At 49.5% G+C, this 21,608-nt stretch overlaps 1 protein-coding gene across 1 annotated transcript; it reads left to right on the top strand.

The window, feature by feature from the left end:
- The first annotated feature begins 236 nt into the window (after positions 1–236).
- On the top strand, positions 237–19,116 carry CRLF2 (cytokine receptor like factor 2). The gene is made up of 8 exons (XM_017647693.3): positions 237–382; positions 7,931–8,033; positions 9,357–9,520; positions 10,613–10,746; positions 12,389–12,551; positions 13,324–13,429; positions 15,016–15,100; positions 17,944–19,116. Exons 1-8 carry the CDS (start codon positions 271–273, stop codon positions 18,217–18,219), a joined length of 1,143 nt encoding a protein of 380 aa, XP_017503182.3. The 5' UTR covers positions 237–270; the 3' UTR covers positions 18,220–19,116.
- The last annotated feature ends 2,492 nt before the right edge of the window (positions 19,117–21,608 follow it).

Genomic DNA, 21,608 nt, shown 5'->3' with positions numbered 1-21,608 from the left:
GAGAAGCCGTCCCCTACACGAGCCAGCGAGCTTGTACATCTTGACAAGCTTTCCAGTGCAGATACTATCAGCCTGTATGCAAAAGAGATCCTGCTATGTATGTGTGTGTGTGTGTGTGTGTGTGTGTCTGTGTGTGTATGTTTTAACGAGTCATCTTTTAAAATTAAGCTTGACTCTTGTTTCCTGTTCTCATTTCCCTAACTTTCTGCCTTTTAAAAGCGGGTGACCTGCCCCCAGCAGTCCTGCAGCAGAGACTCCAAGCAGGCGTGGATGCGGGACGGGCGGGCTCCCCTGTCCGGCATGTGGGCTGTCTTTCCAGCCCGGGTGGCCGCAGCCGTGTTCCTGCTGGGATATTTCATAGCCTTGGAGGAAACAGACCTGGGTAAGCCCTGCTGGGGGACTGGTCACTTTTGTTCTTTATTGGAACACCCCCTACCTTTCTGTCCTCCTGGTCTCTTTTGCAACAGTGACATTTTCTTTGTGAATGTTTCGGCATGTTGGCGAAGGTCTCCAAGTCTCCAGGCCCTGAGGGTGCCTGTGGCAGGGGACCTTGCGTCCCCTGGGAGCCGTGCCTTCTGGGATTGACAACAGTCCCCTTGCTACCTGTCCCCAGAGCCTGGCTCCTGGGCTTTTCCAGAAGATTGCTGCCAGGCCACACCCACGTTCCAAGCTTTGATTCAGTGTCCACAGGAGAGGCAGACGGGGGCAGGGTTTGTGGGCAGGACCAGCTGAGATTTGACTTTCTAGAGGCTCATATGGGAGCCAGTAACGGTACTTGGGCTCCTGTTAGTGTCTGCACTGTCCCAGACTCGCCCTTTGCTGAGGTCACTGAGTTGTAAATTGGATTTCCAGCCGGTGCCCCCTGCAGGGCCTGGATTGGGGACCTCTGGGCTGGCATCATGTGATTCCCCACAAATCAGGGTCTCTGTGGGCTGCAGACAGAAGGCAGGGGGCTTAGGGTTCCCTGTCTTTTAAACTGCCTGCTTACCTGCCGCTGACTCCCCCTCCTGGACGCCCCCCATCTTGGAGTCTGATGGAGGGAAGCACGGTGTAGACCCTTTCTGGATTCTGACTCACTGGAAGCCCAACTAAAAGAGGACTGGGTATAGGATCACCGTCAGATGGAGGCCCCAGTCAGGGACTCATGCCAACGCACTCAGAGCCTTTCTAGAAACTTCTTAGAAAACATTTACCTGAGTTTTACTAGAGGTGTGGAATGTGCTGTGACCTGACCACAGGGGTCCCGGGGTGGCAGCCTGGGGAAAGGCCCCTGCTCTGGGCTGACCCCATTGGAAAGCCCCCAATCACACACACTGTGGGTGTGTCCAGTATTCAGATAATCCTCAAGGCCATTTGCTGACCACCTGCGTGTGCCCGGATCACGTTCGTGGTGTGGGGGGCAGAGAGGCAAGGCAGATGAGGGGTGGGGTCAGGGCGGAATGGGGGAACCCAAGATGGGCAAGGATGGAGGGGCAGCAGAGCCTGGGTGCTTCCCCCAAATGGAGTAGGGACTTGGGTGTGCTCGGGCTGGAGGCGTTGGGGGCACTGCGGGGCCCAGGGAACCTCAGAATTCCTGGTGGCTTTAAAAATGCTCCTCAGGGGAGGCTTTTGGTCTGCACCCCTCGTGTGCACCTGCCATCTTTAGAGCCTGGGGGACGCAGGGGGACTTCAGGCTGTCACAGTGCCCAGGAAGCCTGGTGACCTGACATTCACCACCTGACACTGTGGATGCTGAACCTGGATGCACCGTGCAGGGACCCCCGGAGGCACGTCTATACCGTGCAGGTGAAGGGGCCCAGCACCCATCCAGTGTGGCTATGGACACCCATCAGCCCACCTTGAGGATGACGTAATGAGGTCCCAAGTGCACAGAGGCTTCTGGGTATTTTCCAGGTGCCCTTGTGTGTCATGAGCCTTCAGTTCTGGGCTCAGCTGTGCCCCCTAGAAACATACCTTCAAGACCTAATCCCTGCAACCTCCAAATGGGACCTTGTTTGCAAGTAAGGTCTTTGCAGACATAATTAGGCATAATTAGGTAAGGTGACGTCATCAGGTGGGTCTTGACAGAATGCACACATAAAAGGGAAATAGAGCCTCTTGTGCAAACCCAAGAAGCAGCCGCGAGGAGTTGGAGGCACAGACAGGAGGGACACGGCCACACACCCGGGACAGCATGGAGCTGCAGAAGCTGCAAGAGGCAGGAAGGAGCCCCCCAGAAGCCTTGGGAGAGAGCAGGCTCTACCCGGCCTGGACCTCAGAGCCCCACCCATCAGGACCTCACACATCTGGTCTCCAGAGCTGGGGGAGGGTGATTCCTGCGGTGTAAGCCCCTGTTGGTGCTGACAGGCAGCCAGTTATTAGCAGCATCCCTGTCCTCTGCCCGGGAAGTGGGTAGGCACAGGGTGGGCGGGGACAGTGGACACCCTGTGAGCCGGGGCCCCCGGGAGGAGGGGACAGATGTACAGGTGGGAGGTGGGGGTGTGGGCATCAGGATGCCTCTGAGGTGGCAGGGGGCAGGGTCCCTCCTTCTGCATCTCTGCCTCCCAGAATAGTTCCAATTCCCTTTTGTCAGGGATCCACCCACATGTGGGGGTTCACATGCTGGTTCCCAAGCTGTGTGTCCTCACTTTCAGGACAAAGACCTTCCTTCAAAGGCTTTGCCGTCCCATTCATGCCCGGGTCCTGTCGTCTTTGTAATGGCTAAGACTTCTGACAGCGTGTCGTTCCGCAGGGCTGGGAAATGACCTAACTGTCCATTCTGAGGTTTCCCCCATGACCTAGCACACTGACCTGACCTTGTAGGTTAGCCCCTGAAATACGCAGCTCCCTGTAGGTGCACAGGCCCTTGGCACACCCAGCTTCCTTGTGTGAGTCATCAACACCTTTCCTGTATATTTTTCACTGGGAGGCCAGGTCTAAATTTACAAGGAAATTCTTGGTATTTAAATCAGAGCCCTAGAGTTTGCAAATGCCTTCCTGTCCAGATTTCCTATAGACTGTGTTTTTCTAGGAAAAAAAGAAAAGGAGGGTTACAAAATTCAAGGCAGCTTTACAAAAGATCTGGGCATTTCACTGTTTCTGGGTTCCCGAGATGCTGAGCTGTGGGCCACCGTGGTCCCCCTGCTGCCAAGACCTGCCCCGTGGGGTCCCTGCTCCCTAATGGGGGTCAGAGTCTCCCCTGGAAGGGAGAAGTCCCCCAAAGTGGGGGCCAGGCAAGAAGGGAGGAAAGGAGATGTTGTTTTTGGTAACATGACTTTTAGAAGATTTTTATCACTTCTAAACACTAGCTATCATCACCTCCTGACGGCCACAAATCCACATTTTATCTGCACATCTGCCTGTTCTGGGCATTTTCTATAAATGGATCCTGCACTGTGTGTCCCTGTGTATCTGCATCTCTCCCTGAGCACCGTGGGTTCAGGTTCATCCACGCTATGCATGTGTCAGGGATCCCCTCCTTTTCAGGGCCTAGTAATGTTCCCATGTGTGCACAAAGCACAATTTATTGACTTTCAGAGTTTTGCTCAGATAGCTTCAGATTGCCTGCATGATCAGAAGCCAAACAAGAAAGCAGAATTCATTCCAGCCACGTCTCAAGGCAGACAGTCCCAAGCCTAGAGTAGGAGCAACCACCGCAAGAGGGGTCCTAAAATGCCTGAGTTCAATACAATCTTTAAAATTCAAAATTAAGTTGCGTATCCTTTCTAAAAAATTAGAGTGAAATATACATCACATACAATTTGCCCTCTTAACCTTTTTTTTTCAGTGATCACTCAGGGGCATTAAGAGCATTACGTGTTGTATAGCATCCCCACCATCGTTCTCCAGAACTTTCCATTTTCCAAAGCTGAAGCTCTGTCCCCATAAAACCCTTCCTGAGCCCCTGACCCCACCCTCCACTTTCTGTCTCTGTGGATGTGATTCCTCTAGGGACCTCCTAGGTGCGGAATCAGATGGGACTTGCCTTTTAAGGTGCTTATTTTGATAATGGAGTAATCGTTCACCAGAGTGTTCGTGGGGTGGGGGGTCTTTGGGACGGTGGGGACTTTGAACATAATGGCACTGTTGATAGATGGTGGAAATCAGTCCCCAAAAGACTGCTGCCCTCTCTTTCTTGGTACAGTTGGCTTTTATCACAGGGGCTGCCTATTAAAGGATCTTCGGTACAATTGACAGTTCACGCCTTCACCTCTTTGTCCCCAAGAGGTACCCAACACCCAGTACTATCAACAGGTGCCCTCGGAGCAACAGCAGTGCTGGTGGCCCTGAGGTCATTTTGTTGAAAAGCAGATGTTCAAAGTCGGGGGCCATGAAATTACAAGAGTGAGATGGTGTCTTTCAGTGTGATTGGTAGTCCCAGGGTGCTCATAAGCCCTAGACAGACAGCCTGGGAGGGCTGGTCATTCCCACATAGACCCATTAGGATGTTCCTGAGGCTGTGGGAGAAATTGAACCCAAATCAAAATCTCTTGCCGACTTCCACAAAGGTGGGAGAGAGAGAAAAACCATTTTATGCTCACATAGGCATGAAGCCAGAATGGGTTATGCATCCCATGTAATCTGCTGACGAGACTGCAAAGGCCGAAAACCCTTTATAGAGCTAAATCCATACAACCTGATTCACAGATGTTCTCAAGATAACCAATAACTGGTTCTCCATTGGGGAACCTCCCGTCACCTTTGGCCATGCACAGTCTTTCCTAAGTTCACTTGGTAATTGCAGTGACCATCTGGGCCAGCTAACTGGCTTCATGCAAAGGAAAACAAACTTTTATCTTTAGGATGGGAGGTAGTTTTACAACTTGGAGCCAGACCCTTACCCTCTCATGGAAGGTGGGAGATGGGGGCCCCACCTCCCTTGATATTTGCATTTCCCAGGTCCTGACAAAGATTTTCCTGGGTCCTACCTCTGGAGAAAAGCTTATTAACTTTTAAAAGATTGACGCATACTTCAAAGAGATGGAGAAAGAGCGTACACATTTTCCAAGGTGAATGCTTTATGAAAACAGAGGGGAGACACCTCCTAGTTTCAAAGGGGAGAATCAAGTCTCTTATTTTTAATTCCGATCCGCTCTTCTAAGGCACAGAGTTGGGCTCTGGGCAAAATGGGGCTGTCAATGTTTCCTTTCTGTTTTGCAAATGACATCTGAGCCCTTTAGGAAGGGCTGGCTGATGTGGAACCTACTCAGAGGTCCAGCTGCAAGAAGAATGCACTTTAAGAGCAGCTTATGTGACAATATGAACATGTTTTATAGCGTGGATAGGAAGCCCATGCCTTTGACACCCTCTTTCTCCAGTGAGTCCGTTGCCCACCCCAGTCCCATTCTTCACCCAGATGTGGCAGGACGGCCAAGTCCGTCAGGGGCAGTTAGCAAAGACTCAAACAAGGGACTTCCCTTTATTTTCCCTTTTCAAGTCGGAGAGCACTTTGCCTCCTGTCCTTGCCGTTGACGCATCATGTGGGGGCGTCAAGGGACCACAGGAACACTTCTGCTTTCCTGCTGGGGAGTCTGGCTGAAGGCCCCTGACATTTTCTGCAGAAGGAGGTCCAAAGCTCTATCATAATATTTGCTGAGGACTGAGCTCTATGCCTCCCACCCTGGACAGTGTCTGGAAGGCATTGGCTGTAAGGACTGGACACTAGTTCCTCTTCTGAAGGTCAGGGATTTCCAGAAGCTGGAACATCCTCCCTGAAATCTCTGCTATCCATTTCAGGAAGCCATGGGTCACAAAAAAGGGGCACTGATTTTTGTGGTCAGTCACACCAGGAACAACTGCCAGCACAGAACAGAAGTATTCTGTACCCCTCAGGCATTAGAAGGACTTGGTTAAGAACTCAAAGAATGTTTATGTCCCTCAGTTTTCAGGAGTTGTGATAGACTCAAAATCCCATAATGGGACTTTTCACAGAGAGTTCAATTTCTCCTTTATTTTTCTTTCCTGCCCAATGCAGTGTGTCTCCTCCGAACAGTTTTCTTTAAGCTCCGTACAGGGTGTCAAACAGATTTCAGAAAAACTAGAGTGAGGAAAATAGTTGAGAACAGTACAAAGAAGACTTGCTGGAGTGTCCACTGTGCACCAGGTTGTCAAAACATGGGGAACTGAAAGCCTGAACATCTGAACACACACTGACCAGATCGTCTATAAAAGCAGAACTCTGACCCACACAACCTGCCGCAATCTGTCCAGGAAACCAACCCCTTGATCAGTGACCAAGAACTTGTCTAAGATTTGTCCCTACATCCAGCTTAGGGCCAACCAGAGAAAGCCAGATATGCTCCTCTGACCAGTCACACAGGATCGGCTGCTTCTAGTTGGCCCCTCTAGCTTCCCCGTGTCCCCGGCCTCCATCAGGGCACACCTGACACTTCCTCTTATCTACTGTAAATCTTTCCTGCTTGCCTTTGAGTCTCTGCCAGAGGCAACTGATGGTGGCTAACTCCCTTGCTACAGCAAATGCTGAGTAAACACCCTCTGCTTTTCCCTGTTTAGGTGCTCTTTGCCATTGGTCAGTGTGGTCAAAGAAAGACCTTGGGAGAGGCATTAGTGAAATACAGTATGGAGTTTGGAAAATACGTAGAATTTGGATTACTCAGGGGTCAGGATGGGGAGACATAGTTAATTCTGGACCATGATATGGAGTGTGACACGGTGAATACTTAGCAGGTCACCTATCCACCCCCAAGACCTTCCAGAAGGGCCGAGCGAACTGCTGGGGCCAGGGTGTGTGTTTGTATCCTACCCCAGGGCCCCCAGCAGTGAAGATAGAGTGTGGGTGTCTGACCTGGGAACTCCCACACCCTCCTGGTCAGCATTTCTGGACTCGTGTCCATTCACCTCCCTCTCACCCACATCCTGGTGAGTGTTAGAAATGTGTCTATCCACCCATCCATCCACCCATTCACCCAACTGCCGGTCCATCCATTCATCCATCCATCCATCCACCCATCCATCCATATCATCTATCTATCATTTATTTATCTATCTATCTATCTATCTATCTATCTATCTATCTATCTATCTATATCTACCTACTTCTATCATCTATCTATCTATCTATCTATCTATCTATCTATCTATCTATCTACCTATGATCTATCTATCTATCTATCTCAATCATCTATCATCTATCTATCTATCATCTATCTTTATCTATCTATCTATCTTTCTATCTACCTATCAATCATGTATCAATCTTTCAATCTATCTACATATGTATGTATCTATCTGCATATCTATGTATCTATCATCTATCTTCCATCATCTATCTATGCTGGGATTTTTCTTCCAATACTACAGAGCCCATTCTACCTTCCCTATTTCCAGATTTGTAACTCCCTCTTCTGACAGTTGGAAACCTGCCTCTCATTATCCACAATAGCATTGCATGCTCGCCCAACCCTAGACTATACAGCCATGAACTACTTTCAGAATGGCTAATCAAGACCTCTACAGAAACCAAACCTACTACAGCCTAAGTAACTTTGAAAGCAAAGACTGAAGGACTCACTTCAGCTTGTCCTTACATTGTCATATGTGGTGTTCTGACTAAAACTATGAGTTTGGTGGATAAAGGACAATTTCCAGTGCTTATCTGGGTGCCCACAAAAGATGGTGTCATTGGACATACAGTTGGTGGTCAATATCTGCTCCTTGTACTAACAGATGGTTATTACCTCTTACAAACATTCGAAGAAAGGCAACTGTAATCTTGCTGCGGACTATGTCTCTTGGGGTAATTGACCTGACCAATCATTATATACCCAGAAACTCTTCCTGACGTAACTGATCACTGGCTTGTTTGCAAAAATAGTGGTTTTACCTATTCCTTTAAAGCACTGCATCACTTTTTATGACACCGTCTTACCAACTTTCAAACTGCTTTCCGCACTGCCTAAAAGAATACTGTCTTGGTTTCTTTTTTACCCAGAAGAAGAATTACAGCTTCAGATTATCAACTTTAATTATGAAAATGTTTGGGTCACTTGGAATGCAAGCAAATACCCTGGTACGAATTTGACGTTTTTCTACAAGTAAGTACCTTCCAGAAGGGAAAAGCATGTTCTTTGCAAAACGATTTATTCTTCTGAAACATCAGAAATTGGGAGGGCCAGGAAGTAAAGGTGTGAAAAATCAGAATACACCTCAGGGCTTACCACAACCACAATCACAGGTTCCCAAACCTTCTCATCAAATGATGACGGACTCTTACTTGAAACCACCTAGATTCTTACCAGGACAGTCACAAAGTGCCGTGTTCACCAAGTGCCCTCTGCAATGTCTTAGAAGAGGTGTCTTTCCCTGGAGCTCTGCCACTTGAAGCATCTGCTCTGCAGCCACGGCAAAGACAAGTGTTTTGGGACTTTTAATGCCAGGTTACCAGGGGGCCACCTTCCAAAAATGTGTTTCCCTATTAGGCACTTATTTGCCTTGCTTTACACACTCAAAGGCATGAGTACACATGCGGGAGGAAAGGTTTTTGCAATGAACGTTTCAATTCTGTGAATAGCAGGTGTGTGGTGCGTGCTTACTTCTTTGTAGTTTGATGGCACCTGAGACAAACAGGAAAAGGCACAGGGGAGGGAAATTTGGGGATGAACTTGTTTGGAAAATAAGCCTCAGAAAAAAAAGACAGTGCTGACTTGGACTTTCCAGGTGGTCACACAGATAAGTCACTTGAGTTTTCTCTGAGTATCTTGTTTCTTCATTCATACAGGGGGTAATTCTTAGGTTTGAGGTCTTAAGAATGGAAGATTAGCTGGACTTAGGCTGGGTGCCACGTTTCTTCTTAATATTGCAGGCAAGCCTCTGAGAGATACCGAATCTTGGTACACCCTTATTGAAGTGCTTTCTCAGCCTTTGGGGGCTTCTGGTGGCCCTGGGCTTGTGGCCGAAACATCCCCTTCTCTGCCTCTGTGGACCACATGACATCTTTCCTTTTGTCTCTGTGTACCCTTTTCTTTCCCTATTAAGGACACCTTCACTGAATTTAGGACCCAGCCCAATGCACTATGATCTTATCTCAACATCCGTCTCTTAATCACATCTGCAAAGACCTTATTTTCAAATAAGGTCCCGTGTCCAGGTTCCGGGGATTAGTATGTGTACATGCTTTTTGTAAGCCACAGATCAACCTGCTGTGGGAGACATTGAAGGGTGCAGACATTTGAGAGAAGGGTAGGGTTTCTGTTCGGCCATTGGTCACTGTACTTGTAAGGGAGGGTCATTTACAGGAGTACTGGGGGTCCCTGATCTGAGTCTGTGTCGGAGATGGGAGCCCAGGAATGGCCCCGAGTCATACAAAGATTCTATTATCAAAGACTGTGTAGCTGACTGGTTCTCTTTTTTAACCACAGATTGACTAGTGACGATGAGTATGGCCAATGCCCTGACTACATTCACCGAGAAGGTCACACTGCTGGGTGCCTCCTGCAGGCAGTGGAAGATGAAATTCTGCATTTTTACATCTTTAATGGAACACACCTTCTTCTCTCCAGGGCTCAATGGACTAGCACTTACCGTAAGTACCAAGAAGAGAACTCATTGCTCATTTGACTTTGTGGCCAAGAGCCCCATTCCTACCTCAGCACGGAACAGTTTGGCCTTTTAGAAAGATCCATCTCGGTGCACTCACTGGGCAAGGGGTCCATCTTCACTGAGCAGGTGGGCAGATGGTCCTGGGAAAGCTGTGATTTGAAAGAACAACCACAGATGTGGCATGGACCTCTTCCTTCCAATAGAGGGAGAGAAGCGCCTTTTTACCTCTGATGCCACCCTTTGGGTTTTCTTAGGTATTTTGAGGGTTGGCTGATAAACTTGGCTTAGGAAACACTGCACCCACCAAGTGAAACCCTCTCTCCAGAAGATGCATTCTTGGTTGTAGATTTCTGTAAGTTAGCGGTCCTTCTTTTTTTTTTTTGAGGAATGACATGTGACAGGTCTATCCCAAAATTTGACGAACACTACAGATCCCCGTCTCATAAAATCCTGTGTAGACATTGTAGGAGATTCCCAGGGCTGCCAGAAACTAGGTGGCTTAGAATAAACATTTATTGTCTCGTACTTATGGAAGCCAGAAGTCCACAATCAGGGTGTGAGCAGTGCTGGATCCTTTTGGAGGTTCTGATGGGGAATTTGTTTCATGCCTCTTTCCTACCTTGGGGAGATGCTGGTAATCCTTGGTGTCCCTGGGCACGTGGCCATGTCTCTGTGTCTCTGCCTCCATCTCCTCTGTGGCTGTGATTCTACTCTTCTTATAAGGACTCCTGTCATATTCAATCAGGTCCACCCTACTCCAGTAAATCTCATCTTATCTTAAATAATTACATCTGTAATGATCCTATTTCCAAATGCAACCCAAATTCTGGGGTCCTTAGAGTGAGGACTTCAACTTTCTACCTTTTCGGTGGGGAACGCAATTCATAACAGATACACAGGGATTTTTCACACAATTTCAAGGAGTTCCTTCCATGGCACATGTACTAGTTCTTGGAACTCTGGTTAAAACCTCTGCCATACAAGTAGTAAGGATGAATACACCCCAGAGTTCACTGGGTACTTGGGATGTTTATCTTTGTAAAAGGGGCCATCATTGGGCTGTTTCTTCTTCTAGTGAAACCCAGCTCCCCAAAAGATCTGGCCTTCCGGTGGCACCAGGAAGCAGTCACGGTGACGTGTCCTGATCTTCTCTACAAAGATCTCCTATATGAAATGCAGTTCAAAAGCATCTTTGACGCCGAGTGGCAGGTGAGTGGGGTGGTGTCTTCTCAAGGCAGGTGTGATCATCCCCAAGGTGCTAACTGTGGGGAGACAGACAGACAGACAGAGAGACAGGATTGAGGTTTAAGGACCTGCTCCTTCTCTGGGAAACGTCCCCCTGTCCTCTGAAGAGTTTCAACTGATTGGACGAGGCTCACCCACGTTAGGGAGCAGCTCAGCGTTAGCTGATTCGATGTGCTAATCATGACTGAAAAATACCTTCTCAGTGACATCTAGACTGGCATTGGGCTGAGCAGATGGACACCAGGCCTGGCCAAGTGGACACATACAAAATTCACCATCAACACATCCTCCCACTGGGCGATCACACCCCATACCGTCCCCCATTCTTTGTACACCTTTGAAACACATGGGGGCACTTTCTGGTTCTGAGGATGTGAGTACAACTTATGGGATAAATTTAAATTCCATGAGCTCCCTGGGCTCACCATTGTCTTCCCATAACTAAGGGGCTACCATGCAAATGAGACATGAAGGTCCTTTCAAGAGTAGTACTGAGGGCCAATGGGAAGATGTATAGGGCATGGGAGCAATCACCTGGCATCACCTAGGGTTAGGTATATAAGGTGGCACCCACTCCTGGACATGCCCCAGGGAAGTCACGGTCCACTTGGAGGCGCTGTCCTAAAGATTAAGGGTCAAGCCCTACGAGACTTGTAGGGGAAGTGTGCATGGGGGCCCCTGAAAACACAATAGCCCATCTCCCCCTCCAGAGATCTGTTTGCAAGCAATTCCTTTTCTCCTTTCTCTCTCCTGGCTGCCTTCCCAGTGGGATAAAATCACCGTTCAGCAAATGAATGCAAATTAGAGCAACAGGCAGACCCTGTAGTTTGCCAACATAGCATGCCCGTAATAAACCATAACAGTGTTCAGTGGTGTTGCACATCACACCCTTGAAGGGCTTATCAAAGGTCCTGGTTCTGACCTATCGATTCACTTTTTGGACATGGGTGCTAAGGAAATCATACCATATGTGAATGAGGCTTTACACACAAGACATCTATTGAAACATCATCTAAGATAAATTCAGTGCCCTGGGGACCAGCGATATGCTGCTTAATGGGGGAAAAGTCAAAGAAATTATGGTTTTTTGATTTTCATTATGGTTCTATAAAACATATTAGAGCCATCAGAGGGTGTTTTAAAGAATGTTTCGTGTTACCCACTAAGACAGTGCATTATAGCAGTGCTTCTGGCAGGAAAGAAATAATGCCAGTCTGTTTGTGGTTATAGCTCGGAGCTAGAGGAGAAAAGCTTTGGAATTTCCTCTTTTGCCTTTACGTGTGTGTGTGTGTGTTTTCCATAGTTTCCAATGTAAATACGTGACAATTTCTTACTGATAAAAAAAAGTGATGGCATTGTTTGAAGGTAGAACTTGCCCCAAAGTCATTCTTGAGAAGCATTTGCAGTAGTATTTGTTATAAATCACTCCTCTATTCCTGGAGGGCAGCGTGGGGGGAGCTGGCACTGCCCTGTGTTTGGAGGGTAGAGATCTGGGCAGAGAGCAGAGCAGAAGTGACCTCCCGACGGTGGGAATCTGTGTGAGTCCTTGGTATGGAGGCACAGCGTGGGGTCCGTGACGGATCCTCGCGTTGGTCTTTTTCTCCAGTCCGCAGAGGAGAATACCTGCAATGTTACCATTCAGGGACTGGATGCTGAGAAGTGTTATTTGTTCCGGGCCAGAGTGAAAACCGAGGAGCCCAGCTATGGCCCGGACACCTACCCAAGCGACTGGTCGGTGGTGGCACGCTGGCAGAGGGGCGAGCTGAGAGGTAAGGCTTGCTGCATAGCGGCACCGCACAGCCAGCGGGCAGCAGCACCCGCTCCTTCAGGGAAGGGTGCATGGGGGCCCCTGGAAACACAGTGGCCCATCTCCCTCTCCAGAGATCAGTTTGCAAGCAATTCCCTTTCTCGTTTTTCTCTCTCCTGGCAGCCTTCCCCATGGGGCTCATTTTCATTTTTATTTCTGTTGGCACAGCAACAATAATTATGAATGTTGTTACATGTACGACATACAGATGATAGAAAGATGGAGAGGTGTGTGTGGATGGATGATAGTTAGATATCAATGATTAGATAGATGATAGATCATTAAATAAATGATTATACACATAGATGATTAGATAGACATGATTACATGGATGATAGACGATTAGATAGACGGATGGTCCTTTATTAGGTAGATGATTAGATGATAGACAGATGATTAGATAGATTATAAGACAGATGAGTAGGTAGATGATTAGATAGATGGATAATTACGTAGATGATTAGACAGATGGATAATTAGATGGATAGATAATAGTCCAAGCAAGCCCTGATGCCCTGAAATGCCTTCAGTGCAGGGGGCCGAGGGTAGAGTGCTGCGTCTTCACTGCCTCCTGTGGGACTGTCTCTCCACAGCTGCCATCTGTATCTCCAGGGTATTTCCCCCTGAAATCAAGATTTGCCAGCACTGACATCTATCGAGGAAGAAAAGTGGGTGTTGGAGCATGATCTAGTATCACGGTGAAATCTTACAGCACGCATTCTGTTTGACTTTAGATTCGTGCCTGGAGGAAAAGCATTTCCCAAAATTTATTTTGATTTCTAGCATGGTTGCCATCCTGACACTGTCTCTTCTCCTACTGTCCTTATGGAAAATCTACAGGTAAGGGTCACCCCCTTGGTCTTATCATACACACAGGTTGAGGGTTTTTGTACCAATAGCTCCATGAAGTGGGACACAATGAGAATTAGCTGAGCATATCCCCACTGCACACTTGGCCAGCGGGACCTTACAAGAAAGTTGAGAGGAGCATAATGCCAAGGATCCAGGGACTTCTGGAGATTTCTCTGAGCAATATTCTTGTGCAGATTGTACATCACGTGAGTGTTACCTACGAGAGCCTTACCCCATTGAGCTGTGTCTGCCTATCATGTTGGAGTGACAGGAGCTTGAAACACCTTTAATTTTTATTGAGTCTTACCAAATAAGGCAATCTGATGGACGAAGTGGGAACAATTACACAAGAAAACCTCTTCTGGTTTTTAAATCATTATTCATAAAGCAAAACTATAGTTTTCAAAAACATTATATTAGTTTTCTTCATTGACCTTCCGTACAACAATCTGACTACCACTGTACCCCATCTTTACTAAACTTACTATGCCCGGGCATCTGGCTGTTAATGACACTGGGAGGTCTTCAAGCCCAGGGTTGTGGCCACCATCTTGGTTTCTTAGGATGGGATTTGCACAGCAATGACTGGAGGGATGTGTGGGGAAAGATGGACCACCACCCAGGACTGTTCAGGCTGGGTCTGATAGAGGCGGAGTCACAATTTCAGAGAAGTCACATCATAGTGTCATACAGCATAAGGATGCTGCATTTAACTCGTGCAAATCGTCCATTCCACGTGGTCGTATTTCTTTTGCCAGCTCAGACCAGTGTGGTTCTCTGCTAGGGAGGAAATGAAGCAATCAGACAAGGGTGTCGGCTGGTGTTCTGAATACAGTTTTGCAGGGCTGCCATAACATAGGACCAAAGAATGGGGTGCTCAAGTCACAGGCAGTTATTATCTCTCAGTCGTGGAGGCTGGAAGTTCAAGATCAAAGTGTGGGCAGGTCTCCCTCCTGGGCATGTAGATGCCATCTTCTCCCTGTGTCGGGATGCGGACATTCCTCTCCGTACACATGCATTCCAGGTCCTGGTCCTTCTCTCTTCTTATAAAGTCAGAGTCATATTGGGTTAGGATTATATGAGATTAGAACCTCTTCAATTCAGTACCTGAGACCTATGAATTAAAGTGACCAAAGATGAACAGAAAAACCATACTTTTCTTTATGGATGTAATATGCTACGTGCACAAAACAATCACAGAGAGGAAGTGATGACCCAGAGATGCTGTTAGTCTGGGGGGCTTAGATACTATTTTAATAATAGTCAATAAATTGTGAACTGATTAGATAAAGGAAATAACGTGGTGCTGTCTTGGTGATAAGATTCGTTCTCTTCCTAGTAAAGGAGGAAGGGCGGATTTAGAAATAGAAATTTTGTTGGCAAAAAGCAGAATTGATGCCCTGATTTTGGGCAAATGGGATGGGTCGCAGAGAGCTCTTCCAATTCTTGACCAAGTTCTGAGTGTCTGCAGATGTGAGTTGCGGCCGTCCTTGGCTTGGAAGGAAGGCCCCGTAGGAAGCCCCCAGTCCTGCCGAGGGCGCTATTCCATCTGACCAGACTGGATGTCTTTGCAGGGTTAAGAAGCTCCTCATGCCAAGTGTGCCAGATCCCAAATTCACCTTCCCTGGGCTCTTTGAGTGCCACCAAGGAAATTTCCAGGTAAATCATCTCCCCGTGTGGCTTTGCTGTGACACACTTGGATACCTGCTCATGCACCCTTTGTAAAACCGAGGTTTGTTCCAGTCACCCTCTTTAAATGCCCGTGAGCTTTTCCGGGTCTGAAAGTGTCAGCTTCATCGTTTTCTCTTTTGTTCAGAGAGACAAGATCTGAGGGTCTCCGAGGGCTGCGTGTTTTAAATCAGCCCCAGAGATCAGAGCCCTCACGGGATTTCCCAGCTAATCACTCCCCCATCTCAGCAGGAAGTGGTGTTCTCAGCGTGTTCCCTCGGCACAGCTCAACACCAGCCATGAACTTCCGCGTTCAAGCATTTGTAGCTGTTATTTCATTTCATTCATTTCATAAATGCTTATAGAGGGCTGAGTAGGAGCTGGTGGGGAGTTAGGGACGAGGGGACCAGCCCCACTGCTGATGTTGGGCACCCAGGCATGGATTTTATAGCACAATGTGGTCAGGATGATGTGAGCTTCCTGCCCCTGCCACCAGCTGGGGGGTGGGGGGGCGCAAACCACCACAAACTTAATTTCTGTCAGTTCTGGAGACCAGACGTCTGACGTCCAGGCAGGAACTCTGGGATCCAGGCGGGGCAGGGCTGAGTTCCCTCCCCAGGCTCCAGGGGAGGCTCCTTCCTACCTGTCCCAGCTTCTGGGGGCTCCAGGCGGCCCTGGGCTGTGGCCGCATCCCTCCTGTCTCTGCCTCCATCTCTACGTGGCTTCTCCTCTGTGCCTGCGTCTCTCTTCTCCTGTCTCTTACGAAGACCCCTGTCATGGCTTTCAGGGCCACTCTCATGCAGAAGGACCTCATCTTAATTCTTACATTAATTACCTCTGCAAAGGCCCTATTTCCAAATAATTTCCCATTTGCAGATTTTGGAGGTTATGGGTATTCATTTATTCTGGGTGGTGGGGAGGTTCCCCATGCAACCTACTACAGGATACAGGGTGGATTTCAAAACTGCTTCTGTGTAGGAGAAGAAAACAGCACACGGGGGGGAAAGTTTCCCTCCACCCTCTTAGTTTTAGTGGTTAGGCCTGCAAATGAAACCGACAAAAGACAGAGGAACAAAATTAGCAGGATAAAAAGGTTATTTCATATGCACATGAAGTCGGGGGTGGGGGAGTGGAGGGGCTGTTCCTAATCAGAAGTGAAAATCCCAAAGGGGTGCTTAGACCCAAGGAATCATAGGGGGAAAATCTCAAAGGGTGGAGAAGAGACGAGGCCAGAATTTCTGAGTGGGTGTGGGAGGGTGACCAGGACATGCGTGGCTAACCACGGGGGCTTCGTGAGGGCTGCTACGCAGAAGGAAGCCTCTGGGACAGTGAGGGTTCTCTCTGCAGCTGTAATATCGTGGACCGCTTTGCAAATGGAAACCTTCATCAAAGGGAGATGCATGCCCCACCTGTGGGCAGCAAGGGCAGGCAGAGAGGTCCCCCCAATCTTGCTATTTCTTGATTGCCTAAAGCCCCAAATCATCCTCTCGCCAAAGAGGTTTGTCTGGGTTTGGGGCTGGTTTGTCTGAACCCTACTCAAGGGAGAGGGGAGGGACGTATAGTAGCTTTTTCAGGAAAAGCTGAAACTTTTCAATACTCCGGGACCAGAAAGAGAGGCGTCAGGGTGGGGGGTGGGCTGTGTGGGTGACGCCCGGTGCCCAGGAGAAGCAGGAATGCTCCCCAACCCCACTGACATACCTTCCCGTTGAGACCCCTCCCCTAATGCAGGTGGGCCCCAGCCAACATGCCAGACATCACAGGCGCTTGTGAGGAATTCACCATCGCGGGTCTCCCTGGACCCCACTGGCTAATAACCCTAAAATGATTTGGGGTGGTTTCTTGGGTGTGGGGGGGTGCCCCATTCAACCTTCTACGGGAGTAAGGCAGATGTCAAAACTACTTAAGTGTGAGAGAGGACAAAAAAACATAGGGGAAAACATTTTCCTCTGCCCTCTTAGTTTCAGTGATTAGGGCCTGCAGATTAAATAGGCAAAAGATAGATTAACGGGACAAAACGTTTATTGCACGTGCACAGGAGGTGGGGGCTGCTCACACTGCTGCAGAAGTCACGTTCCTCTGCTGACGTGTTTAAGTAGCCACAGAGGTTTCTACCACACACGCTGGTGTGACAACCAACCAGGGTCTCAAACCATTATGGGCTTTGCTGCAAGGTCCTGTTGGGGGAGGGAGAAACCCCCTCTACCCCTCAAGGTTCTTCTAGCTGGTCTAAGAATTAAATTGGCAGGAGACAGATGAACAGGAGAGAAAAAAAACAAAGTTTAATGATATACGTGCAGGGAAGCCATAGACACGGGCTTCCAAAGACAGGGAGAATGACATCTGTCTGTCATCCTGAACCCCGGGAGAAGGGGGAAGGGGTCTGAGACCCCAAGGAAGTGGGAAGCAAACCCCAGGAATATGAAAGAATATGTGTTTCATAGTCACATATTCGCAGGGCCACACAGTAACAATGAGGGGGCACAGAGAGGACCTTTAACAGACTTAGCCACAGCCCTCCCCGTCTACCACACAGCAGTTTGCATTATAATGCAGCTGTCCAAGGGGACCCCTGTGCTGGAGCATGACCTCTGTCTAAATTCTCTTCATGCATCTGGGGGGTAGGAGGTCAGTGTGTCTTTCTGAGGTCTTTGGCTCTTAATTGTTCTTAACTCTGAAATAATCTGCACGGCACCATGGCACATCTTGGGGCAGCCTGCCCTGGGTCCCCTACAATGCCAAACACGGGAGTTTTTCTATTCTCTGTTACTGCTAGAGGGAGGAAGGGCTCGTTCAGGGCTTCCTCAGGATTGAGTTGCGGCGTTCCATCTGTGCAGGAGTGGATCAAGGACACCCAGAACGTGGCCCACGTGGATAACAAGGAAGGTGTGGAGCAGGTGTATGTCTCGGAAGAGGCCCTGGTGGTCCAGCTGGCCAAGGCTGAGGCTGAGATGCCCACAATGACAGCCAGCCCGTTGTGCCCACGGACAGGGCAGGAAGAGGACTGTGGCGACCCCAGGCAGCACTCGTGTCAGCCCCCCCAAACTGGCAAGGTGGTCTCTCTCGGGGGCTTTACCTTTGTGACAAGTGACAACTCATATGTGATGTTATAAGGGGCTGCAAATTTAAAAGTCACGGTGTGGGTCTACGTCAATATTATAGGACCCAGACGGACATCTCGGGCACTCAGCACCGCCACAAAGGGCGTATCATTCCGGGGCCACTGAAAACCCCAAGCACCCCACTGGTCGACTCCGTCTGTCAGCTTTGATCTCGTGGATACTTCAGGGCTGGAAGGCAGATGCATGGCAGGTGGGACCCAATTTGTTGAGCTGTTCCTGGTCTCTGCTCACATCTCCCTTAGCACATGTTTTCATGCATTATAAGGAACAATGGCTGGGGTGCTCTGACTCCATTTTCCTTCCTGTAAGGCCCCCAAATCCTGCCCTGACACCATTTCTACTTGTGAGCTGTTTCTTGGCCCTTTGGTTACATGGCACATGATCCCAGCAAGCCAGGCATGCAGCTCCTGCGTGGAAAGGAGCCCCACTTTACAGATGTCATCAAGCCACCAGCAATTGCTCTGAAAGGCAAAAGACCCCCCCATTTCAGCAATTGGAGCATTTTCTGCAGGAGACTCAAGTTTCTTCCCGAGTCCAAAGTCCTGAGACATATTTGAATGTTAACACCCTCTGCACGGTCAACCGAAGCATCTTGCTTGTGGGTGCGTATCACTATTTTTAAAAAATTGAAATAAAGCCAGAGAAGAAAGAATTGCCTTCAGACAGATCCTGGGCCATAAATAGGTTGCTGATTTCACATAGACAGTGGAAAATATTAGCAGGTTTCTCTGCTGAGGCTTCCAGTGCGTATGTTTCTAGATGACTGAGATCTTGATGCTTCCAGAGATTACCTCCTCTCTCTCAGCAGGATGCACGAAAAAAGCTTGGGTTAGCCCCCCACCCCTGGATCCTGTGTGTGCGCTGCTGGGGAAATATAATCGAAACAAAAACAAACCGTTGCTGAAAGAATGTTGCTGTTGTTTTAGAGCTGAGCCATACGCCCCCATTCGTGTTTTCCAGATAAAATGGCTACTTTTCTCCTCGCTTTAGGATTTAGGTTTTGCCCTTTGGAGCCAGGTGGAATCAGGCCCTTCTCCCAGGGTGTGTGTGGTTCTGAACACGGCTTTTTTGCTGAAGCTTTGACCCCCTCGCTTACAGAGGTTCGGAGGCATCTGCTTTAAATAGCTATGATGTGCATCCGCCATACAAACAGCCCAGACCACGCTGCTTAAACCAGAGACATTATGTCCCCCATTCTGGAGGCTGGACTCTGAGGGCCCGGTGTGGGCAGGGCTGGGCCTCCTGGGCGTGTGGACGCCACCCTCTCCCTGTGTCCTCACGGGGTTGTCCTTCTGTGCGTGTCTGTGTCCTCATCTCCCCTTGTAAGGACACCAGTCCTATGACATCAGGGCCTGCCCTATGACCTCATTCACGTAATCCCCTCTTTAAAGACCCGTGTCCAAATACAGCCCTATTCTGAGGTCCTGGGGGGTGAGGCCTGCAACATAGGGATTTTTAGGGGGACCATGCACCCACATAGCTACCTTTTAATCAAAGGAAGAAACAGTCATGCAGGAGGGAGGTGAGACCCAGGTGGGGTCCCTGGAAGCCCGTGGACAAGTATCTGTGTGAACCCTCTGCTCCTGTCCCTGCTTAGCATGACTCTGCTCTCCAGGGGTTCCCGGCAGAGCCAAGCCCACTGAAGCAGGAAGCCAGAGGGGTGCACTGCTTCCACCTCAGGACAGCATCAGGGTCACATCCTTGCGTCTTCCTGAAAAGCATCACCCTATTCTTCTTCAAAGGGACAGCTTCACATTTGGCACCTGCTTATATGGACCCCAACACGGGACAGGAGAGGGCTGGACATTTCTTATGAGCTCAGAAAGCAGGTCTTACGGCTGCCCCCGTAGCCCCCGTGTTTAATGGGGTTGAGACACCTTACAGCCAGGGATTCGGGGTCTCAGCACCACCTGCCCTCAGCCGTACCTCTGAGCACGTTTTCACCTTTACCCTGGGATGGTCATAGGGCGGGGCTGGGGCAACATGATGCTCTGGCCACAACCTTATTCTCTTAGGGAAACTGGCTTCAAGTCAGTGGTTACAAAACACTCCGTGCTGGGAAGGGGCTTCCACACTGCAGAATGAGCCGGCTCCGGGGTCAGGAGCAACCCCCGAAGGAGCTGAGGGCTGCAGACAGCCTGGGCTTGGAAACTGGGCATGTGACTGACGGGTCTGCACACACTCATGCCCACCGGTCCTCTACATGCACCTGGCCTGGTAGGAGGATTCTGGCTGCAGGGACCAAGCAGGATACTGTTGAACCCGGGCAGGTGATCACACGTCACCTGGGGTGTGGTTCTGGGGCCCCTGCAGGTGCTGAGAGGGCCAGACATTGAGGGTCAGAGTTCTCATTAGCGTGATAGGCAGGATTCCCGCTAAAATAGGGCAATGCAGATGGGAACTCGGAATTCCAGGAGTCAGGTACGATGCACAAGGAACTCAGGGACCTGATGGGGTCTGCTGAGGTAGACAGTCTCTTGAGTTCTGGCCCTGTCCTTGTCAATACCCCAGGGATACTGCAGGCCCACCTGCCCCAGGGGACCCCGTGTCCTGCCTTTTCCTGGGACCCAGTTTCAGGGGGAACATGAGGTCCTTCCTGGGAGGTGTCTTCATAAGCTACTGTGCCTGGCTTCATCCAGGGAATGGTACTTGCAGCACTGGGAGCCTTTGTGAAGGGGCACACCCACCCCACTCCCCAGGGCTGGCTCAGCAGCTGGGGGCCCCAGGGGAGGTGGCCTACAGCAGATGGCTCTCCGCCTTCCTGTTGGGTGCCCTGAGCCAGGCCAGAGCCCTGGTGGAACAGAGATGGGAGCAGGGTCCCCTCCACTCCAAGCCGACCTTTGCAGGCAAAACCAGCCGAAATCAGGGCAGGTGCTGTAGAGAGGGGTCGTAACTCACAGATGCTATGTCCCCGAGGTCTGGGTGGCTGCTCTGAACTCAAGGGACCCTGGCTGGCCCAGGCATGGTTGTCACCTCCACTGTGGTGCAGAAATGTTTCCAAGAGCCCAGCGATGCACCACCCAAAGCTCTAGCAGAGAACCTGTGTGGCCAGTGGCCGCAGGCCATTTGGCAAGGCCAACGATGGAATGTTCTTGTATTCAGCTCAGACACGGAAGGAGAGATGCTCTGCTCTCCAGAGCAGGTGGAAGGCAGCCTCCCTGAGAATGGCCCGAGTTTCACAGAAAGCTGCTCAGCTGCCTTGCTTTGTGGGCCATGCCAAGCTGTGTGACATCAGACAAAGTCTGAGCCTCTCTGGGCTTCGCGTCTCTGGTACCTTCTGAAAATCTGCAGCCCCTCCTTGGTGCGGCTGTACGGATGAGGGTGCATGTCCCCACGCTGGGGTCTGGCATACGGGGTGAACGGAAGCATGGCTTTGCAAA

Source organism: Manis javanica, chromosome X (genome assembly GCF_040802235.1).
Source record: "Manis javanica isolate MJ-LG chromosome X, MJ_LKY, whole genome shotgun sequence".
In the NCBI taxonomy this organism is placed as follows: domain Eukaryota; kingdom Metazoa; phylum Chordata; class Mammalia; order Pholidota; family Manidae; genus Manis; species Manis javanica.
The sequence above is the reverse complement of the archived record's forward strand: the minus strand, read 5'-3'. Positions and strand labels throughout refer to the sequence as shown.

Excerpts from the sequence above, each read along its gene's own strand:
- CRLF2 (XM_017647693.3), top strand. The coding sequence starts at position 271 with ATGCGGGACGGGCGGGCTCCCCTGTCCGGCATGTGGGCTGTCTTTCCA. Across the intron at positions 9,521-10,612 it reads TCAATGGACTAGCACTTACC|TGAAACCCAGCTCCCCAAAA; the intron begins GTAAGTACCAAG and ends TTCTTCTTCTAG. Across the intron at positions 15,101-17,943 it reads GCCACCAAGGAAATTTCCAG|GAGTGGATCAAGGACACCCA; the intron begins GTAAATCATCTC and ends CCATCTGTGCAG.